The sequence below is a fragment of the Naegleria fowleri genome (assembly GCF_008403515.1).
Source record: "Naegleria fowleri strain ATCC 30894 chromosome Unknown tig74, whole genome shotgun sequence".
Lineage (NCBI taxonomy): Eukaryota > Heterolobosea > Eutetramitea > Acrasida > Naegleriidae > Naegleria > Naegleria fowleri.
The window spans coordinates 36694-59124 of NW_025408006.1; the positions used below are offsets into that span (position 1 = coordinate 36694).

Sequence of the window (22431 nt, forward strand, 5' to 3'; positions counted from 1 at the left end):
GACCAACCTCAATTTTTTTTTAGTCGTTATTTTTTGTAGTGCTGTTGAACTGATTTTGGCGGCAATTTTTTTTTCTTCATTTACCTCTCTGGAAAATTCATTACTGAATCGTTCATTGAGGAATCTAATAAGCAAGAATGTAATGCTTAGTTGGGTATGATCAACATTTAAACTCAAAGATAAAGCCAACTAAGAAGATAACAACGCAAAACATAATCCACAAGACTCAAAAGCAAAATGAACATCTTGGAACTTGTTGTTGAACAATTCGCCATCAGGATCTGAACCATCATCTCAAAAAATGCTTTTAAATTCATCATCCATTCCGAATGAAGCCACATCACCAACTCATTCAGCATCCATTCCTTTTTCTTCTTCCGATCTCTTTTCCAATCTTCCAGAAGAAGTCATTGCACACATTTGTTCCTTTTTTATGAAATATTCAAAAACCAATCTTGTAGAGAGGAATTTAAAGAAACAAGATTTGTTGATGAGCGATGAAGAGACTCATGCCATCACCATTGATGATCTTGTAGATATTTTTCCGTTGGCTTTTGTTAATAGGACCATCCGAGAGAAGATTTTGAATAACAAGTATATTTGGAATGAGATGATTATTCTTGATTTATCGGAATTTGCAAAATCAGATCAATTATTTCGTTACTTGAACAAAATTAGTGATTGGACGAGTTGTCTCGCTGATGAACATTTAATCATGTTGGCTGAGAGAGAACGAATGAAAATAGCAATTGATTTTCTGGAAGGACTTGGATTGGCAGAATATATCAAAAAGCTCAAAGTGAGTTGCATGTTGAAACATGTCCTAGATGGCAATAGCGACTTGACAAATGACCACACCAAAAGCAGCATTGCGAACATGACATCATGGACAGATCTGATTGTCAACACATTTCCTGCTGTCACAAATTTGGCTTATTATAGTTTTTCAGACAAGACCAATCAGTATGATCACTTGAACATCTCAAAGGAAACATGTTGGAAAAATCTCTCACATGTGAGTGTGTATTTTGATAGTGTGACACTCATGTCTCTCATCAAAAATCATGACACAATCACATCGATTGCCTTCTCTCCAAAATACTCAGACTCTAAATTTTTAGAAACACTCACAAAGAATCAACCTCTATTGAAAAATGTGAACTCGATCGAGATTGATTATCGATTTAAATTTGAGGAAATTGAACGTTCTCCACTCTTACCCAAGTTAACTTCCTTGATTATTGACCCATGTGTCGTGAATGCAACCTCTATTGGCACAAAATTAGGTCATCTTACAAAACTTGCCTTGAATAATGTGAGGCAATCTCTCGTGTTCAAAAATGTCACATTTCCAAACATGAAAGAATTTAATTTTTCATATACTGATATGATGCCTTTGACTTTTGATCAGGCTTCAATGCCCTCTCTTGAACAATTATCCATTCAAAAGGCAGATATTGTCACCATCCATGAAAATTCTCAAGACATGATGAACTTTCCCAACTTGACATCTGTCAAATTTGGATATTGCAAGTATGCCCATTCGTTTTGGTTTGACCAACATCCTCGGATAACTACCATTTCTCTTTCAGACACGGACATTGTTTTCAACTCAACCACTCGTGAGATTTCCATCGAAAATCATCCTTCTCTCGAAATTGTTCAAGTCAGTCAACTCGAAGACATTTCCATCAAAAATTGCCCTTCTCTGAAACGAGTCTATATTGAAAAAACAAACCACATCTCTCTCCACAATAAGTATTTTAGTGTTGTGGCAATTTCTGGATGCTCCAACAGCAGTTCACAAATATCCATTGTTGGAGATTATTGCGGGAAATTAATACTTCCTGAAAAAGTGGAATTTATTTCTGTGGATGTAAAAACAATATCCGTTCTGAATTGTTACAACTCGCCTCAGTTATCAGATATGATACCAAAAAACAGTCACAACATGACTCTAGATTGGTTGTATATTTATTGTACTGTTGAAAATCCAACCAAATTGCTCGATATTATTTCAAGTTTCAAAAACGTTAATCATTTGAGATGTACATTGAGCATTTCACATACTTATATCATTGAGCAACGAATGGTGAATTCCAAAAAGGATTTCGCAACAGTTTCAGTGCTCTCAAAGTTGGCTACTAAACTCGTGACTCATTCACAAGGAATAGATGTACCATCTGTTTTGAAAGAGTACAAAAATTTATCTACATTGTGCTCTGTATCGAAATTGAAGTTTGGAAAAGAGTTCTGTTCAAGCAATTCGTTGACACATCTGGAAGTAAGCGCCTCTAAATTGTCATTTATTGGATTTCCTAATTTGAAAACTATAAGATTGTCTAATAGTGAGGATATTGACATTGATTTGGATCAATTAACGAACTCGCTGGAAGAGTTGTCAATGGTATCATCGACAAGTAAGTGTTGCATTGGAATTTTACCAATTTTTCCAAAATGAAATGTAAATTATAAGATGTCAAAATTACTGGCAATAGGTCGATGCTAAACCTCAAGTTCTTTTATTTGGAAAATCTGAAAAACCTTAATATTTGTGTAGAGTTATCTGCTCCTAAATTGAGGGAAATAATTATACATTCCATTAGAAGTACTGATCCAAATCAAGAACCTATTCTCCATATCATTCATGCTCCAAAATTACTTTTCAAATATGTCTCATTTAAATGGCAACCAAAGTACACAAATATTATCTCAAAGCCCTCAAATAATGGTGTTGTTGTCGTTAGTAATAATAATAATTATTGTTCTGTTTTGTAATATCTACGACTTTCGGAGAGGACAATTTGTTCGACCAACGAAAGGTGTTTTATTTTAGATCGAAAGGACTGGAGTTCTCGCTTGGAATGAATTGCATTACGGTAGCCCTGTGATCAAGCTGGTCAATATCAGCAGAAATTGAATTTCAGGTTGAAATGACAGTATGTTCGGTCATATGATAATAAAAGAGGAAATTTTACTGAGCTACGTTACACGAAAAAATGTTGTTGATATTGTTGTACAGTGTATGTTACAATCTTGTACAAAGTAAATACTCTTGTGTAAACAAGAGTTGTGTTTGCCCCAAATAGATGATGTTTGTGAATGAATGTAAAAAAAGTGTAGAAGATACCTTTCGCAACTACTTGTTCTTGGTCTTTGGAGATGGTGAACTTGGATGCTTGGGTGCTCTGTTCAGCTTGCTTTCAAGCTTCTTGTAATATGGTGCATTCTTAATGAGTGGTAGATATGGCTTAACAGCTGTGTTAAATCTTTGAAATTGGTCATGATCAGAAATGGAAATTGCTGTCTGAACCACATAATTACCGAAAGAGTCTTGCAGTAAAATAGATAAATTCTTGTCCTCTAAAATTTCCTCAATCATGATGTTTTTAACCCTATCATTACCAATTCTGAGACACTTTTCAACTACGTTGGAACTGAACTTGTTTGTAGAGAGAGAAGTAATATGTCCATAAAATCTGGCAATAATCTTTTCATTGACAGAATCGTCGCCCAAATCTAAAATATACTGTACCACGTAATTTCCAAAAGGATTCTGAATGAGAGTGTATGCATGGGTAATCACTTCCTTAATGAGCATCATCTTTTGAGAATCAGAAGCATGATCGATACACCTCTGAAGCACGCAGCAACCATGTTTGTGTGTTGCCACTTCAACACAACGTCCTGCAACGGCGGTGTAAATAAATTGCTTATTGTCTGTTGATAGTTGCTGGAGACAACGTTGAATCACATGGTTACCATTCAAATCCTTAATAAGTGGAACGACAGAGTCTTTGAGAGCTTCAATGATTTGAGAAATTTGATCTTGTGCGTTGAGACATTCAATAAGCTTTTGAACGGCTCTTGTACCATGCATATTCATTGAAATGTTAATCAAATCTTTTGAGACTGCCTTGATAATTTGTGTCTTGTGCTCGTTTGAACAATGTTCCACCAATTTTTGACACAAATAATTACCAAATGGGTCTGTCATTAATTCTACAATATGGCCATAAATTTCATCGAAAATAATTTGAAGACTTTGATCGTTTTCTGTGAGCTTCTTTTGTAAGAAACGACATCCATATTGATCTTTTGCCAAACTGTAAACTTTTCCAACAGCGTCTTGAATGCTTGACAACTTCATCGTCTTCTTTTCTTCTTCAGAAAGCTCCTTCTCTTTTCCGCTGTTATGACCACCAGATTGTCCGCTCTTTTTAGACTTGTTCTTCTTAGTGGAAAGGGCTGGTGAGCTGCTCGTAGAGGATGACTCATCGGATGAGTCCCCTCCGGATGGAGAGCTTGATTTTGGTGTAGTTGTGCTGTGATCGGTTCCATTGCTCATTGGAGAAGCAGTCACAATGGTTGGAGAGTGAAGAGAATTATTGACACTACCAGGAGGAACTAAATTGCTTGCAACAACCGTATTGAAAGCAGGCGGAATTGAAGTGGCACTAGTTGTGCCTGTACCATGCACTTGATTACTACTTGGTGACGATCTGGCTCCAATGGTTGTTGGGCTGCTTAATGGTTCCACGACCATCATAACATTGTTGGGCACTTGTTGTGGTTGCTGATAAGGTCCTCCTCCCATAAACATCATGTTTGGAAGAGTTTGAGTGGGTGATGAAATGATTACATTGTTTCCACCAAGATGGTGATGTTGGATCAATGGGCTGTTGTTTCCACTTCCACCTCCAATACCAATAGGAGTTGGCTTTTGAATGACTAAGACATTGTTGCTGCCAGTAGTACTATTTTGTTGCATTTGCTGCTGCAATAATTGTCTGTTATATTCTAACATTTGTTGCTGTCTGTTGAGCTCTTCCATTTGTTTGCTCTGAAGCAAGAGTCGTTGCTGTTGTTCAAAAGTCATTCCATTCATGAAATGTTGAGGAGGTAGATTTGCTTGTTGTGGTTGTTGTTGTTGTTGCATATTCCAATCCATAGCCATCATCATTCCATTGTTATTGGGTCCAGGGCTTCCTGTACTGCTGTTAACATTATTTCCAAATGCCTGAGGATGCATGATTGGATAGGAGGAGCTTCCCTGTGGATGAGGCTGCATCTGATGATGATGAGAAACATAGTTATTGGCATGGTGAAGATGATGATGAACAGCACCTGAGGAAGAGGCCGATGGAGCGGTCGAAGACGAGGAATAGCCATGATTCGTGTTGCTGTTGTGGTTGCTATTGTTCTTTCCAAACATGTCATAGGATGCTGCTGGAGAGTTGAAAAACAACGAGTTTGCCATCTCCAATGGCGTTGGTAACTTATCCTTGTTCGAGTAGGAATTGTAGAAACTTGCATAGTCTGACTCACAACGAATATCACCAAACAGGTGAGAATATTTGGATTGAGAAGCGAAAATATTATTGCTGTCAAGTTCAGTCATGATAGGAGGAGCACTGATAGCTCTTTGCATGGAGAGGCCGAAATATTCATTGTTAGAAGGGGTGGTAGTACGTTTAATTTCACTACCGATGGGGGCTTGAGAGTTGTTGTTGTTCATGTGGTTGTTACCGTGATGATGATGATGAGCATTATTCATTCGTGATGGTGATGGTACATTGGTGTTGTTGTTGTTGTTGCCATTATTAATGATACTCTGAAGAGTATGAATGGCAGAGGATTGAAAACCGTTGTTTCCGTTGGTGTTATTACTGTTCATCATGATTTTGGAGATGAACACCGATGAGAGTGAGTAATAATAACAATAATAATAATACTCAGAGAAGGAACAGGATGACAACAAGAATGGTAGAGTACTCTTTTGATAACAATAACAACTATTGCTGCTACTACTACTATTACAACTGCTTGATATTGTGAATGACCACCAAAAATTGGTGTTGCTGAAGCAGGAAGAGTGTAATGAGTTCTTCGAGTTGTTCCACTAGTGAATATTTGCAAAGATGTAATTTCTTCTCTTGAAGAAGAACACACACGCTCACAAGTGATGGGTATCTCTCTATTTCAACTACAATAAGAGAGGAAGATGACGGAATTTGAAAATGTGCGGATGATGCTGCTGCCCTAATGGTTCTCTAGTCCAATAAGTATAACGCGTCCTTCGTAAAGAACAATACGTCTTTCATGAAGAAGAAATTGGAGGAATAAAGACCAGTCCGTACCTTCTCAAGAGTCGCAACTAACGGTTGTTCACAAGAGCTGCTCTGGTGAAACTTGTTGAGGAAGATTCAATCTCGGAAAGGCAGCACGCAGAAACAAGAGAAAATTTTTTTTCGAGCAAATCCAATCTTGGTCAATCAAACTTGCAACAAAATTTTGATAGAAGATTTTGTTGACTCCAAGTCTAGAATGGCTTGCAATAACGAGCAATTCATAAGAAAACCTATTTGTGTTATGAGATGGTGTTGGAAAGACATAGATGTTATTGTGCAAATAATAATACAGCAATTGGAATTGTTCAAAATTGAGGTATGATTTTGCCAAATCCCAATCTTCTATTAATGTATATTGGGAGATGTTACATCCTCTTGTCATGAGAAAACAACAGCTCTCTACACACAAATAAGTTGTGCTCGAAATGTCATGTTCCTTCTTAAAGTCAATTGGGCGGTTTTCAAGGTATGCATTTGCAAAATCAAAAGCACAAAATGAACATGTTCCTTGAAACATAGAAAAATTTCTATATTCTTCTTCTACTTCTTCTGCAAATCCCCAATCCAACAAAATGATGTCATAGTCTTCCTATGTTGTGCGTACGATATTATCAGGTCAAATATCTCTGTGAAAGAAACCAGCGTCATTCGAACATCTTTCAACACATCAACAATGCTTGCCAATTTTTCATAAGGAATAGGTGATAGGGTTTTGTTTTGCAGAAACCAATTTTTTCGATTAAGGCATTAATAAAAGTCATAAAAGTTTGTGTTTCACATTCATTATACATTGCATCATAGGTTCGAGTATTGACAGCAAAAGACAAGATTTGTGTGGTTGAGGGTGTAGGATGTGCCGACATGGTATTTTTTTTGTAATTGCCTCAATCATGATGGCTTGTGTTACAAATGTCAACAATGATCTACAGTTTTTGATGAAACGTTATAAAAGATTTGTTATTCATTAGAAGCAGATGAAGAATTTCGACTCACAAGGCCGTTCTTTTCCTTTTTAGCTTCCTTAGCTCCATGAATTTTTCGAATATTTTCTTGAATCTTGTTGAAGAATTGTTTCGAACTGCCAAACATCTTGTCTGAGCCAACAGCAGAGGCATCTTCGAGTTTGGTAGCCTTTTCTTTCTTGGCATTTTCCTTCTTCTTGTCAATGTCATCCATGAGCTTGGCTGCATGAGCAGAGGCACCAGGATTTAATTTCTCAACCAATTCCTGAGCCTTCTTACTCTTCTTACTGGTCATTTCTTTGATTTGTCTTCTCTTTCGTTTCTTATCTTGTTCTGACATTTCTTCCTTGGCTTGTGGTAACCATTTCACAGCGGGAAGAATTTCGTGAGCATTCTTCTCACCCTCTTCCTTTCCAGTCACGAGATTTGTCACGCTCTTCAATTCTGATTCATCTTCAAGATCAATTCGAGGTGGAGCCACGTAGGTGAAGGTCGACATTTGATTGAGTACTTGGAGAAGATCTGAAACTTGTTTGAGAATTTTTTGCTTGGTTGCCTTAACCACTGGATCCTCTTTCTTTTCTTCCTCAATGTCAACTCCTTCAACTTTTTTGAGATACATTTCTTCATAAATTTGCGCCAGAGATTTTTTGGATTTTTCATGTTCCAATTGCACGTCTTGTTTTAAATCTTCGTTCTTGTCGCTCTCTTCTGGTTTTACAGGATCGTCAAAAATTCCACTCACAATTCGACTAATGATAATGCTTTCTAAATCTCTGGTCACTTCTTCGGAAATGACTGGCTTGGCCTTGTGTGCATGTTCAAATGTCAATTTTCCTTCCTCGACGAGAGAGTTCTTTGGTCTTTTCTTTGCATCGACTTCACCAATTTCTTGCCATTCCTTATCTGCAACGTGCCTTTCTTCTAATTTTTCCATTTTGGCTAGCAATCGTTCTTGCTCGAGTTCGAATGGTGTTTTGAGAGTTTTGGATTCATTACTCTCATCCTCTTCATCATTGTACTCTTCATCATCTTCGTCGTCCTCATCTTCCTCTCCATACAGCTCTCCAAAAGCCTTCCTCAATTCCTTATTAGTTAATAATTGTTCATTCATGTCATAATCCATCTCATCCAACTTATCCATATCTTGTTCCAATACTTCGAGAAATTTGTTAATGTCTTCCTCCGTTTCCGCCTCCGATTTATCTGCAATATAATATCTTTCATCGTGAATAGATGAGGGTTTTGTGAGACTCTTTTTCGAGGTGTGATGATCATCTGACCCATCATTTTCTTCGTCAAAATTATTTTCATCGTCTTCTTCGTCATCATCATCATTGGCCATGGCTCGCCGCAGAGCTCTTTCGTCAATTTCTTGGTCATTCATTCCATCTTCATTTTCGTCGTCATCCGAATCATCTTCTAATAAGTATTCCAAAACATGTTCGGGCACAATACTCTCCAAAGATTGTAATTTGTTTTCAATATTATTTGAAAGTTGCTTGAGAAGAGGTTTATGAAATGTTTCCAATTGACTCCATATTTGTTCTTCATCAAATCTAATCACCATTTTGAGAGTAGTAGATTAATTGCGAAAGAATCATATTATTATGTGTATCATATGTTTTACAAAGATTACAGGATTGGGATAGTATACATATGAACAAGATCATCATTAGTAAATCATGTCTCGGAAATATCATCATTCAAAAAAACATACCCATCCACCAATAATTTATTCATTCCCGATGATTGAGCCATCAATGAATCTTTTCCTGATTTTTCCAATTCATAGACTCCCTTGATCCATTCTTTTAATTGTCGTTGTGAGTCTTCTCCAGATTCAAAAATTTCCTCTATAAATTGCTTATTGATTCCGTCATGAGCACTGTGTTTGTCATCATGTTCGTCGGAAGCATATTTTGCTTGATGTTGTTGTTGAATTTGTGTTGTTGTTTCTGATGATGAAAGGTGTGAAAGAATATTCGAGAGGACCAAAAGGCTGTTGTTGCTCTTCATTTTTTTATTCTTTTTTTTCGAATTTTTTGTTGAACCTTTGTCGAATTTATGAAAAACAAGTTCCTTTGACAACTCCGTCCATTCAAAGGTCATTATTGAATGCATATTTTCGTATGTTGCTAGGATCTACCACAAAGTTCTTGTGTACGTGTTTTTGGTCAATGTATACATTGAAGAGAGACAACAGATATTAATATGAATACTTCTTACACTAGAAATATAAACATATTTATTATGAAAACACTCGACAAAATTGAAACTCTCTCAAAATTGATACTGTGAATGATGAGCCACTGGTGGAGTCATCATCATCATACCGCTTGTTGAGGTTGAAGGAAATCCATACTCTTGAGGTGTGGGAATTGTTCGTGCCACATCCACCGACGCATCCACAAATTTGTTTGAATTTGGTGGCATCATTTCAATCACATTTGAAGTTTGATGGATGGAAATGCTGTTCGATGTTGCTGTGACAAATTCGTCATTCACTGTTTCTTTTTTTCTCTTGGCAAGCTTGCGTGGCTTTTTGGATGAGGACGAAGTGGATGAGGTGTCATCTCTGAGATGATTCATCTCTTCATTATTGTGAGTGGTCATTGTGCCTTCTTGATTCACATCTTCGGTTCCTTTCTTTCTCTTTTGTGAAGTTTGTGAGTTGGAGGCAGAAGAAGAACGTTTTCTCTTGGATGATGTAGAATTGGTAGAAGATGATGACGAGTTGGTGGATTGAGCATCTGAAGCATTTTGAGAGGACTTGTTCTTGTTCCCACCTCGTTGAATACCTTCTCTCTTATTGACAGCTCCATTTCGTGCCTTATTCGGATCATAGAGACCTTTGGTATATCTCCATTGTTTGTGATAACATGTCATGCAAGAAATTCCTGGAACGACATCATATTCAGGGAAACAATTTCGATAATTGTGAATATTTCCTTGATGGATGGAATAATTCTTGAGGAAACTCACCACGGTGGAGTCTCTCTTGCAGCAAGCACAGGTTTGAAGGCCTTCACTATTCACATGTTGAATCTTGTTTGAGGAAGAAGCACTCGATGATGGATTGCCGGCACGACTTTGTGAAGAGTTTGAAGAGGAGCGAGGAGTTGCCGTCGTTGTCGATGTTTCTTCTTCTTCACTCCATTCAGAGTCGTCATCAGCAACATCAAGCTCTGCTGAGGCATCTTCTTCGTTATCCTCTTCAACATAGTCTTCATCGAGATGATACGTTCGACGACGAGAGGTTCTTCTTGTTCTACGAGTCGATGATAATGTTGGTTTCTTGATGATTTCTTGTTCTTCTTCGTCTATGACATGGTCCTCTTCTTGTTCCTCGTCTTCCCCTTGTTGCAACAAGGAATTTGAGTAGGAGGACATGGCCTTTGGCATTCGAGTGCTTAGTCTTGGGTATTCTTGAGCGTCGTTAATATAATCGAGAGCTCCTAATAACATGTAAAAGGATTGTAGGGAACCTTTAGGTGCCTTACTGAAGATGGTGGGGATTGAAGTGGGCGTTGTGGTGGTTATCATTTGTGATGATGGGAGATTTGTATCTACAGCAGTAATGGTAGATGTAGAGGATGATGAGTATGGGAGAGTTTGAACGAGCATTGATTAATGTACAATATCTAGAGGGTAGTCGGGTATTGACAGTGTATGTTCTTACAGATTGGTAATTGATGGTTGTGGCAGTGATGATGTCTTGACAACTGACAGTAAGCCTTGTAATATTTTCAAATAACAATAATAATCAAGTAAACAACGGAAGGGAAGAAACAAACAGAGGAATATGGTGTTGATTCTTATGGCGGAGTATGTATGCAAACACTTGTGTAAAATTCAAACGAACCAACGAATGACAGGGAGCGGGTCACACGATATGGGTGGTCTTTCCAATTAGAACAATATTGGTGGTATGAATGTTGTCGACAAATTTTGGTGTTCGTTATCTCTCTCTGAGCGTTGGCGCTTTCAAAACCTTATTCCTCCTGTCGTTGTCAAAGGGGTTGCGTTGTTTTTTTTGGTATTGTGTTAAGCAGTGTGGGTTGATGGAGAAGCGGCTCATGCACGTTTTAAGTCACCGACGGCTATGTGTAGAAGAAGAAGGAATATTGTCTCTGCATCATCGTCAGCACTCGATTGAGAGGAGCCCATCAAGGCGCCATCAAATTGGGCGTCATCTCCTAATATCTAATGTCTTAATTTTCATGCGAAAACAGAGGGAATGTACTAGAAAATGAAGAGTGGATGATGGGATGCTGTAAAATTCTTTTAAAGAACATGGGATGATGACTCTTACGGTGAAATGCGATTGGTGGTGATGTCATCCAATGTATGAATATGGTGATATTATGTTGATTTGGAGAGAAATGAATATCATATCTTTGAAGAAATGAATATTTTATTACATAATATCACCATATTCAATCCAATATTCAATTTTAATTTTGATGAATCTGATTGAAGGATTAGGAATAATGTGAGTACTCACTATAGCTGAATATCAGAGATTAGCGACGAATCTTAACGGACAATTGCTGTCATTGAATCTATTGACACCTTTTGCAATTCATAGGGTGGCCTTAACCTTTTAATTTCTTCATTCCTACCCTTCTTGTTGTGTGTTTTCGAATGAGCTGTACTTGCCAGGGTTGCGGCATTTAAGAGTGGATGGTCATCTTCACTAATTAGTCATGATCATACTCACTTCACTGTCATCATCCCACGAAATATTCAATTTTCCCTTGTACTCATCACCTTCTTTCAAATCAGGACAATGTGCTTGCATTCGTATCTTTACGCCGTAAACCTTACCACTTTTGAGGTGATCCATGAATTGAGAAGGTTGAATGATCCTTGAAAAGGAGCACGATTGCACGGTTGGAATTAACTTTCCGCTATTGTCTGTCACTCGAAAGTTGTTCACTTGTATCGTATGGTGTGGTTTCACCTCAAACACTTTTTGCTCCAATTTAGCATCCAGGAACACAATTTTCATATAAATGACCACTTGATTGAAGGTCAATTTGGGTTTCTCTTGTTTGTAGGTTCCATAGTATCGGTATGCATTCACTGATGACTCGTAAATGTCCTCAAAACTAGTAGCGAGTCCATTGATATTCACGTGGTATGAAATGGGTTTGGTAATGTCAAAAACTTTGAAAAATCCAAGTTGTGCTACCTTGGTAAATTTCTCCTCACAAGGCGAACACAGAAATGGGAAAAGAGGCTTAAAATCCCACCAACAATCGTTATCATCTGTTTCATTATGTTTCAAAGCAAGGAATGGCACATCAATCGACTTTTTGAATTGAAATTTTTTCAAGGAATTCATGAGTCCATTAATTAAATAGACTTGTTGTGGTGTTTGAGGTTGAAGTGATTCCATTTCATTTCGAACGCCATTCATTAATTTGAAATTTTCTTCCTTTTCTAGAACGGACATGGTCATTTCCGTCGGTAAATCATGCTTTCGGAAGAGACGTGCTGCTGGCTTTTTCAAATGTTGAGAAGTTGAGTTTTCATTTTCACTTTCGGAATCACTTGATGATGAAGATTCCGAAGAAGAAGATGAATCATCACTTGATTCATCTTTTTTAAATAATCTATTTTGTTTGGAATAGAGTTTTTGAGGAGGCTTTTTTGTGTGTTTGGTGGGAACCATTGGTGGTTTAATTTCCTTCACCTCTTCTTCATCTGAAACTTTCTCACGACGAGTGCTGTTCTTCATGTTTTTCAATGGTTGTTCCGAAGAAGAGGTCTCTTCCGATGATGAATGTTTTTGCTTTTTATGAGCGTTTGTTGTGATTGGATTTTCTCTTCTCTTCATTTTTTAAAAGAATTCGATTCTCCCAAAAGCTTGAATCATCAATGATTTTCTTCAAGTTGACTCTGTGCATTAAAAAGTGAAAATTCGAGGAAAACAAGAAAAAACCATGAAATCAAGCAAAAACAAGGGAAATTAATTCAAAATCGATGTGCGAATTTGATCCAAATCAATTGTTTTTTCGTGTTTGTTTCATTTTTGTCCTTTCATTCAACAGTGCAAAACTTAAAGAATTTGAAAAAAATCAAAGCTTTTGGAATTTTAATGCGCAGGCCCAAGTAAACTGCAAGGTGACATTCGATCTGTGGATTCAATGGAGTCTTGTAGTGTTGGTGAGGTTATTCATCTTTGATATGAAATCCTTTACAGATACTAGTTTGAGTGTTTTTGGGGGGAAGATGTTGTTTTTGAATGCCTTCCCTTTTGAGAAGTAATTCACAACCGTTTCAAAGTCTGTACAAAGTCCGTGTTAACAGTCCAACTGGTAACTTTCTCTTTTCAGGTTCATGTTCCAATAAATTCAAAACAATATCACAAAAGACTGAATCAGTGCCACACATTTTTGTCAGTTCATCCTTAATTTCATCTTTGATGGTTTTATTCTTTGTGTCATGAATCTTTTCATAGCTCAATCCAAAGCATTGTAAAATGACAAACCCAAGAGAAAACATATCGCTTTTTGGAGAGATTAAATCATGTTCCTCTCTTTCTGGAGCACGATATCCTGGAGAATGAGACTTTGATTTTAAGGGAATGCCATCACCTGTGCAATTTCCATTTGATTTTCGATATTCTTCTTTGTTATAATCGAATCTCTTTGAAATTTCAAAATCAATTAGAAAATAATGATCGTCATATTTCACAATATTTTCAGGTTTCACATCATTATGAATCAGTCCTTGTTTTTCGAGAAACGAAATTTGACACAAAATGTCGCAGACCATTTGTTTGACATCATTGAGGCCCATCTTTCGAAGTATATCATGCAAAGAAACCCTTCAAGCTGATCAATGTTCCACTAGTTGCAATATACAATGTTCTCATCGAACATCGGAACAGCGATCATCCTTTTTTATTTGGACACAAAGAAATTCGATAAATCTTTTTGAGGCACCTCAGCTGGGGGAAGATTAAAATCAATTTTCTTTCGAAGTGCTCCCAATCCAAGAGTCAACACATCCTCAATTCTCATAGACCGTAAACCATTATTTGGGCACAAGTTAATAATTTGATCAAATAAATTTCTAGAGTTGTAGTTTTTGACAATATTCACATCGTTTTGAATGGCATCCGAAATGATATGCATTCCTCCCAAAACAATTAACAGGTGCTTAAAGCTTGGCAAGTCATAATCCTTTGCGTCAATGCTTTTACCAAACTCAGCGTGTGTCACAATCATATCGTAACCTTCCTTATAGGGTGATTGAGTGAAAATTTCGCTAAAACATGACGCAAGACGAACATTGTAGCCCCAGTAGAGACCTTTCTTTTGTTTAGGAGTTTCTGAGCTCACAATTCTTCCCTCATGATATCCTTGTTGTGTGTTATAAATTTCCACAGTGACTCTCAAACCAGGTGGTACAGCTTTTTTCAGCTTTACCAATTTTGAGTGGCCAACATATACAAGATTGCCCTCTTCCAATACGAGGCCCTCCCTGTAGGGATGTGACATTTCCATGGCATTTAAATGATGAGAACTATCGAGAATGTCTTGTGGCATGGACATGGCTGTTTTCAACATTTTCAGTTTTGGAATGAGCTTTTCTCGCAAATAAGGTGGTGTCTCCAAAAAATATAACATGTTCGCCAAATACACATGCTTATCGATGGCAAGTGAAATGTAGTCCTCTTGCTTTTGCTTTTTCTTTTTTGACTCTCCATATTTTGCTTTTTCCTTCATTTCTGTCACTACAGGAGGTTCAATATTTGGTAAAAAGTTTGAGGTATCGAGTAAATCTCCCTTTTCATTGTAGATGATAATTTCATTGACTTTGAAACATGTGCAAGCTCTTGCAATAGAGGTACAAATGAGAGTTTTTTGTTCGTCCGACATGTTTGAGTCCAGAATGCAGCCTGGGATGGCTATCGTAACGGTGTAGTTCTTTCTAGTGTATGGAGGAACATATTCAACCAAGACCTTCTTTTTTGGAAGGGAGGAATTGTGTTGCTGTTGCTTGGATGACTCTAAGCTTGCCTTGGATGATTTTTCAGTAGCAGGCTTGATAATGGTCGATTTTGATGCATCCATATTGGTGATAGTATTAGTAGAAGTGATAGGATTATTGGTACTTGTTGTTGAGCTTCCTTCTTCATTTGACTCTCCGTTGGCCGAGTTTTGTTCTGCCTCTTCCTCCTCGGCATGATGATCGTCGCTAATATCCATTCCATTCAAAGCAATATTGGAATTTTCTTGCTCTTCGTCTTGACTTGGCTTTTGTTTGACATCCACAACGGTTTTCACAATGAGTTGTTTTGCTTTTTCTTCCTCTTCCTTTCCCTCTCTGAATTCTTGGTTCTTCTTTCTCTTGAGTTGAGAATTTTTCACAATAAGTTTTTCTTTGAGGAGTGAAATTTCTTTCAGAATTCTCTTCTTTTTGGAACGTTGTTCATTTTCTTGTCCTAATGAGGTATCGGCATTTTCAAGTTTTTCCTCCTCCTTCTCGATTTGTTCAAGTTTCTTCTTTAATTTTTTAATCTTCTTCTGTATGGAATGTACGGAATCTTCAATATCATTTCCATCAGTGGATGATTGTTGTTCCAACTTTTGTCTATTGGCCACAGCAATTTCGGGATGTTTCTCAATAAAGGCATCAATAATTTGTTGATTTACATCTTTTTGGTTTTTCGATTTTGTAAACATCAAATCCTGTTTAGCTTGTCTTCGTGTAACCATTCCGGCATCTTCTTCATCCGAGCTCTCATGATACGTTTCAATGATGCTCTTCGCTTTGGCATTCAAAATGAAATGCGAATTGGCAGCAACGCTTCGAGGCATTTTTTTGGGTTGAAAAAAAATTTGAACTTCTCAAAAGCTTCGAGTAAGAACACAATTCAAACCTCAACAAGAATGATTCAATATTTATTGGTTGTTCATTGTAATTCTCGAATTTTCTACTTCATTCCACCCTAAGATTGCAATTCAATACAAATAATTATTGGAAGGATCCGTAGGTGGATTGTAAATGATTCTGGAAAAGTAAAAGTTATTCTTTGGATTGCAAATGACTTGATAGACTGTTTCTTGATTGCAGTTCGGATAATTCGAGATACATTGCATGAGAAAATTGAAATAGGGAGTATTGAAGGGAATGTTGCGGAAATGAATATTGTTGGACATGAGTTGTGAGTTGTAAAGTTGTTTGGAGAGTTGTTCCTGAGTGGTATTCTCAACCAATTTCAATTGAGAAAAGTCTTGAATGTGTTGGCTGAGAAAGGCTTGAGCTGCACATTTCCGATCTAAGGCATTATGAAGGAGAAGATCCTCGCCAGCCCATTCCGGATCGACACTCTTTTCCCAGTGATCAATATTGGTCTGAACGAGGAAGGCTCTCTGTGGTGGCTGTTGTTGAGGTAATTTTGTTGGAGAGTGTTGTTCTGTTGGTTGTTGTTGCTGTTGTTGTTGTGTAGGATGGTCCATCATCTTCTTCATTTCCCGATTCAATTGCAATCGATTCAAATCACTTGTACGGGTCTTACTCAACAAGTACGCATCCTCCTCTCCACATACGACCAAATAACATGGAGCCATGATGGGATAATGATCAATCCATCTCAATGCAGTCTCTAAGGAATCGGCCTCTTCCAAAAGTTTTCGAATCAAGTACTCGGCAGGATAGTAATTCATAAAACCGGCCAACACATTCTTCACAAAGCCAACAATTTCATTGCTTCCTTTGTTCTTTCGGTAATTGAGTGAAATGCTGAAAGGAGTGGCAGTGACAGAGGTCGTGTTGTTCTTGTTGATGTCACTTGCAACACTGAATTGACGATATCTCATGCCCGTTAGAAATCCATTAAATCCAACCCATGTCGTTGCACGATAGATCAATTCGGAACCTCTCACAAATTCCACATCGATGGTCAAATTTCGAAAAGGCTCTGGAAATGTCACGGATCTATTCGTTACTACTCTTAATACTTTCCAGAGCTCTTCACTTACCTGCTATTTCTAAATCCCAGTCCAAATTTCGTAAATGATAAACTCCTTCGAGTGCTGAATTCTCCGAAGAGATTGATGTTGTTGATGCTGATGGTTCAGAAGAAGATGATGAATTCTTGTTGTTATTGCTGTTATTGATGAACTCTTTCACAGCAATGGATGAACACATGGCTAAAAAGTTATATCCCAAATTTAAATTCAACAAGTCACTGTAGGAGAGGCCGAATGCTGGTTGAGTGATTTCAGCAATTCCTTTCAATTCCTCCACGATCGAATCCGAGACGGTGGTCAAGAGTTGTTGTGAAGCCCATCCTGAAATTTTCATTCCCAATGGGCCGAACCAACCGGCTTGTTCTTGGGCCATCTTATCGATATACTCTTTCAGTGGTTTCATTTGGTTGAGATATTCCCGTACGATGGGTTGCCATCGTTGGCGAGGAGGAGTATTGAGATCGATCGTGTAGAGAGGAGTTGCTTTGAACGTAGGAGGAGGAAGTGAACCAGAGTGCGGTGATGGAGAGACGGAAGCTGCAGATGTGCAAGTTGGAATCTGTGGTTCCGTTGTTTGTTGTTGTTGTTGTTGTGTTGAAGAAGGTGTGTTGGAAGGGAGCTGTTGTTCCGTTGGTTGTGCTGACATTTTTCTGGATCTTGATGAACCAAAGACGTTGTAGTTGTTTCCATTATGAAATAACTGGAGTGACATTTGAAGCAGTCTGAAAAACTACGGTAGATATTAAAATAATAATTATTATTGTTGTTGTTTAATCAAATTGACAATGTCATCGAATTTAAATACAATCCACTTGTTTGAATAATATAACTGTCCTAATTTTAAATCCACTCTTGAATGTGATGAAATATTTATCGTAAGCCAGAATCTATTGTTGATAACGATCTCCGACCAATGGTTTTGGTAGTTTGAAAGCAAGCATTTTCTCAATGACATAAACACCCAGGAGTCCAAAGGAGATGAGCATGGCATATTTAATGTTTCTCTTGTCTTGGAGGTTCGAAACTTTTGGGAATGTGCGTTTCTGGTCATCCAAGTTCAAAAATTCCAATCAAAACAGTGTTAATATATTAACAAGAAATTAATTTGGTAATTCCAATGATGTTATTATCATTCGATGATGATTGAAATGATAACGTTGATGATAAATCATTTGTTATTATTGTTGTTTCGTTCCAATGGTGATGATATTCAAGAATTTTCAATAGGACCATCATCATTCCAACCTACCTCTCCATGACCCGATGATGACGATGTCGAATTGAATCTCTTGATGATTGAATTTTGGCAACGCAACACTCCGTACAAAGCTGTGTTGTGCTTTTGGATGAGGCTTGCAGTGAATTTTCTCATTTTTTGTTTTTGAAAATTCTCTCCCAAAGCTGTTTAGCAAATGGTTGAAAACAGACCTTCATTCAATTATTCTATATAGAAAGTAGAGAACGATATTCCAAGATGATCCAATCTCTAAAAATTCAGTTTACATTCCCTTGGTTATTGAGATCCATTGATGATGATACGCCTCAACAACAAAAAAAATGAAAGCTCTCTTTTCTAAGGCCAACAAGGACAAGAAAAACGGAGGCACAGACTCTCCCTCAACGCCTCCCAAGAATCCAACCACTGCAAATAATAATGGGAGTAACAGTCCATCATCATCACCTGCAACACAAATACCAGGAGCATTCAACACATCAGGAGTAAACTCGGGAACATCCTCACCAAGTTCAAGTCCTTCAAAGAGCCAATTTTGTTTTCCCAATGACTCGTCGTCCCCACAGAAAACTCACTCACCACTCATGAAGAAACTCTCCCAAGCAATGATGGTGAGTACCACCTCTAAAAGAAAGGATTCATTTTCAAAACAAGGAATGAGCCCTTCTGCATTATCCACAAAAGACGTTTTTCATTTGGATTTTGCTGAAGATAATGCACACTCTCCTCATTCCCCAAAGACCCCGAATACCTTCAATCAAAGACACATCAATATGGACCCTTCAACAACAACTCCAAAGGACTCTATATTCAACAAGTATGATTATGATGAGAATGGAAATATCATGGATCCAATGAGTTGTCTCATGGACAAGGATGATGTATTCATTTTAAGCGGAAAGTTTGGAAGAATTAAGAGTGCACCTACAACTCCTTCCACAACCGATCAATCATCATCATCAGAACAGAACCTTAATGAAATCATTGAGGAATGTATTTTAATCATTGGAAAATTGAACATTTATCGCATTGAAAAAGACCCTTCATATCATGTGGAGCTTTCGGATTTCGAAAAAGAGGTTGAGCAAGAAATTTTGAACAATACGAGCAATTTGATGAAGCAGGCAAAAGAAGAGGAGAGGAAACGTTTGGGACTTTCTACAGATCAACCACTTCCTGTCGAGCTTGCAAACGATCCCATACTTGGAAACAACAGAAACACAAACCTCTTATTGCAAACCGATATAACTGAACCGGTGGAAGATGTAAATTACAGATCAAGATGGATTGTGAAATGGAAGGTCCCATGGTGTATGATCAATTCGGTAATTTCAGGAGAGCGTGACAGGGTGTTCACCATCTCATTCCACAAAAGTGCAAGTCTTACAGGATTTAAGCTAAAAGATTTCCAATGTTGTACAAAAGCGGATAAGGAAATTTGGGTCAACGTGCTTACTTCATTATTGAAGGAGTACAATCAGGAATATTTTGAAAGTAAGTTTGAAGGAGCTAAAATAGATTCCTATTTACATTTATTTGTTGATGCACGTAATTGTTTTCAAAATATTTGATATATGAAAAAATTTAGCATTAATAATTCCATCACCAGAAATTTATCAAAGCCATCTCTACATGCAAAAAAACGATGTTCAAAAGCGAGCAGTGATCCTCTCCAATAAGAAGTTGTACAACGTCAAGATGGCAATTGGTGAAACTGATGAAAAGAAAATTAAGCATAGAGTAAGTATACTTGGTTATGAACAGAATCTTTTGACATGAAACTCTCACAATAACCAGTTTGCAGTTCCTTTGGAATATATTAAGGGTGTGAAATCATTCACAAAGACACCAAATGGAATTGAAATTTTGATTGACCGAAAGAAGGCCTCCAAAGACAAAAATTGCAAAGGGTCCCTTTCCGATCAATATTCATTCACTACCGACACTGAGGCTACCAAGATCCAATTCGTGACAGAGCTAGCTCAAGTCTATTTCTTCCTTACGAATCATGAACTTGCTTATGAAATGACAGAGGGAGTAATGCCCACAAAATAGGTGTGAAATTAATCGAAAACACAATTTCCTTTGAGTTTTGAAATTCATGGAATTGACATCACAAATATATTCTCTTTTTCAAATTCCCAAATTCTAAAACCATTGCTTTTCGTTTTTCAATCCCTGTGATTGTTCAACAGACAGTTTTCGGCCTGAATGAACATTCGGCCATTTCTTTGTGCTCCTTCTCTTTGAGAAGCATCTCTTTTCTCAATTCTGCCTTTTCTTCTCGAATTCGTAATCGTTCAAGATAAGAGTCAGGATCTGAACTGATCCTCAATACAGATCGAACATGAACTTCTCGATTCGTTTTAGGATGAAAGGTCACCTCTTTCAATTCCTGCTGTTCGATCAATTTCTTCATCGCTTCAATCTTTTGTTGTTTCATTGACAAGTCTCCCTTGCTCATTTCTTCTACCGAGCGAGAGGGAAGTGTTTCAGAAATCTTATTAATCTTGGGTTTGAAAGTACAGTCTTTAGTGTTCATGGCATGCAAGTACTTTTCTTGAATCTCCTTTCGTTGTTTTTCAGATCGAACTCGGTCTTCTATTCTCTCGTGACCATTATGTTTTGTGATGTTCTGACTCATTCGATTAATTACTGGTTTGTGAGGACACTGCAGAGACGATTGTAACGATTTCACTTTTTCTTCTTTTCTCTTCAGGGTATTAAACTGTCGTTCCATAAACTCTTCAAATGAATTCCGAGAAAAATTAGAGATGAGATCAGAGTTGCATGTGCTCGATCGTGAAGGTGATGCTGATCCAGGTCTTTTCAAATGAATACTTGACGAGGACAATCTAGATGCATTTCCAAATTTTACATCACCTCCACCCTTATCTTGTGAATTTGATTTGGTTGTATCTGATATTGATGTCAAATATCTGGGTTGAACTGTTGGATCTACAATAATATTTGGTTTGAAAGAACATTCTTTCATTTTCTCAGCCTGAAATTTTGCAACCTTTTGTTGTCTTTCTTTTTCTTTTGTTGCTGCCATTTCGTATAACTTTAGACAAGAACCTTGAGAGACGGAAGAAGAAATAGATGATGTCATATCAGATGTCTGGTGGTATGAAAGATCACTCTCATTGTGTGAATGATTGTTTCTCTTCTCGAGAATTTGATTGGTGACATTTGGTTTAAATGTACAAAGTGAACTTTCTTCCTTTTTCATTTCTTCTCTTTTCTTTTTCATTTGTTCGTTTTTTCTTTGCTGCCATATCAACATTCTTTCTGCGAAGGGAATGGTTGAATTTGAAGGTCTTGCTGTGGCATAACTCGAATTGATTTTGGGTTTAAATGTACATTCTTTTTCATCCTCAAAAACAAATTCCTTTGGTCGGCTTCGTTTTTGTGATTTAAAGTCATTCTTAATGAAAGCATTTCGATGAGTATTCGGTATTGTGTTGATATTTGAATTGTTTCGAGGACAATGATTTTCCTTATCCAAGTTATTTTCATTAGCTGTATTTGTATCAATGAGAGACTTTGAAGCATTTCTCATATATTGATTATTTCCAACGTCATCACAAGACTGTATTTTCGTTGCCCAAGTTGGAGGCTGACATTTTTCTAAATGATTGACATTTGAACAAGAGGATCCTTGAAGAGTTGAATTATTTCCTCGGAACTGGTCCTGCGGTTGTTCATCCAGCAGTTCATCATCATGATGCGAGGTCATTAACCTCTCAGATACAAGCATCGTTTGAGATTGCAACTCCGAAAGCACTTGTTGAATACTTTCAAAAGAAAGTCCATCATTCTCAATAGTTTCCAAACTCTCGCAAGTAAGATCCAGAACTGGATGATGTTCATGTTGATGGACCCCATTCAGAAGATATCTTTCTGAACTCATCCATGAGATCTCTCCTCTCCGAGTTGCAAATTTGCAAAACACATTATTCGAGCTGTTTCTTTTTTTCATTTTTTTTCAAAACTGTATGTTACGTTAATTTGGTTGGCGGGAATTTCTAAATCGGGTTATTCCACCTTATGATCATTTATTCATTCGAAAACGAAAAGTAATGACCACCCGGTTCTGCACAGTGCTTGAT

General features: G+C 37.4%; 11 protein-coding genes across 11 annotated transcripts; 2 read left to right on the forward strand and 9 right to left on the reverse strand.

Annotated features, from left to right (window-relative positions):
• Positions 1-301: 301 nt before the first annotated feature.
• Positions 302-2778, forward strand: FDP41_009850 (uncharacterized protein; the record flags this gene model as incomplete). The annotated part of the gene is made up of 2 exons (XM_044713853.1): positions 302-2420; positions 2477-2778. The coding sequence occupies 2 exons, from the start codon at positions 302-304 to the stop codon at positions 2776-2778; spliced, it is 2421 nt and encodes an 806-aa protein (XP_044556343.1).
• A 361-nt stretch (positions 2779-3139) lies between these two features.
• On the reverse strand, positions 3140-5680 carry FDP41_009851 (uncharacterized protein; the record flags this gene model as incomplete). The annotated part of the gene is made up of 1 exon (XM_044713854.1): positions 3140-5680. One exon carries the CDS (start codon positions 5678-5680, stop codon positions 3140-3142), a length of 2541 nt encoding a protein of 846 aa, XP_044556344.1.
• A 1408-nt stretch (positions 5681-7088) lies between these two features.
• Positions 7089-9112, reverse strand: FDP41_009852 (uncharacterized protein; the record flags this gene model as incomplete). The annotated part of the gene is made up of 2 exons (XM_044713855.1): positions 7089-8652; positions 8814-9112. The coding sequence occupies 2 exons, from the start codon at positions 9110-9112 to the stop codon at positions 7089-7091; spliced, it is 1863 nt and encodes a 620-aa protein (XP_044556345.1).
• A 264-nt stretch (positions 9113-9376) lies between these two features.
• Positions 9377-10720, reverse strand: FDP41_009853 (uncharacterized protein; the record flags this gene model as incomplete). Its single annotated transcript, XM_044713856.1, has 1 exon — positions 9377-10720. One exon carries the CDS (start codon positions 10718-10720, stop codon positions 9377-9379), a length of 1344 nt encoding a protein of 447 aa, XP_044556346.1.
• Positions 10721-11792: 1072 nt separating this feature from the next.
• On the reverse strand, positions 11793-12938 carry FDP41_009854 (uncharacterized protein; the record flags this gene model as incomplete). Its single annotated transcript, XM_044713857.1, has 1 exon — positions 11793-12938. One exon carries the CDS (start codon positions 12936-12938, stop codon positions 11793-11795), a length of 1146 nt encoding a protein of 381 aa, XP_044556347.1.
• Positions 12939-13381: 443 nt separating this feature from the next.
• On the reverse strand, positions 13382-13903 carry FDP41_009855 (uncharacterized protein; the record flags this gene model as incomplete). The annotated part of the gene is made up of 1 exon (XM_044713858.1): positions 13382-13903. One exon carries the CDS (start codon positions 13901-13903, stop codon positions 13382-13384), a length of 522 nt encoding a protein of 173 aa, XP_044556348.1.
• A 104-nt stretch (positions 13904-14007) lies between these two features.
• FDP41_009856 (uncharacterized protein) lies at positions 14008-15930 on the reverse strand (the record flags this gene model as incomplete). Its single annotated transcript, XM_044713859.1, has 1 exon — positions 14008-15930. One exon carries the CDS (start codon positions 15928-15930, stop codon positions 14008-14010), a length of 1923 nt encoding a protein of 640 aa, XP_044556349.1.
• Positions 15931-16074: 144 nt separating this feature from the next.
• On the reverse strand, positions 16075-17731 carry FDP41_009857 (uncharacterized protein; the record flags this gene model as incomplete). The annotated part of the gene is made up of 2 exons (XM_044713860.1): positions 16075-17033; positions 17095-17731. The coding sequence occupies 2 exons, from the start codon at positions 17729-17731 to the stop codon at positions 16075-16077; spliced, it is 1596 nt and encodes a 531-aa protein (XP_044556350.1).
• Positions 17732-17972: 241 nt separating this feature from the next.
• On the reverse strand, positions 17973-18457 carry FDP41_009858 (uncharacterized protein; the record flags this gene model as incomplete). The annotated part of the gene is made up of 2 exons (XM_044713861.1): positions 17973-18128; positions 18335-18457. The coding sequence occupies 2 exons, from the start codon at positions 18455-18457 to the stop codon at positions 17973-17975; spliced, it is 279 nt and encodes a 92-aa protein (XP_044556351.1).
• A 185-nt stretch (positions 18458-18642) lies between these two features.
• On the forward strand, positions 18643-20374 carry FDP41_009859 (uncharacterized protein; the record flags this gene model as incomplete). The annotated part of the gene is made up of 3 exons (XM_044713862.1): positions 18643-19813; positions 19908-20059; positions 20117-20374. The coding sequence occupies 3 exons, from the start codon at positions 18643-18645 to the stop codon at positions 20372-20374; spliced, it is 1581 nt and encodes a 526-aa protein (XP_044556352.1).
• A 133-nt stretch (positions 20375-20507) lies between these two features.
• FDP41_009860 (uncharacterized protein) lies at positions 20508-22301 on the reverse strand (the record flags this gene model as incomplete). The annotated part of the gene is made up of 1 exon (XM_044713864.1): positions 20508-22301. The coding sequence occupies one exon, from the start codon at positions 22299-22301 to the stop codon at positions 20508-20510; it is 1794 nt and encodes a 597-aa protein (XP_044556353.1).
• Between the last annotated feature and the right edge of the window lie 130 nt (positions 22302-22431).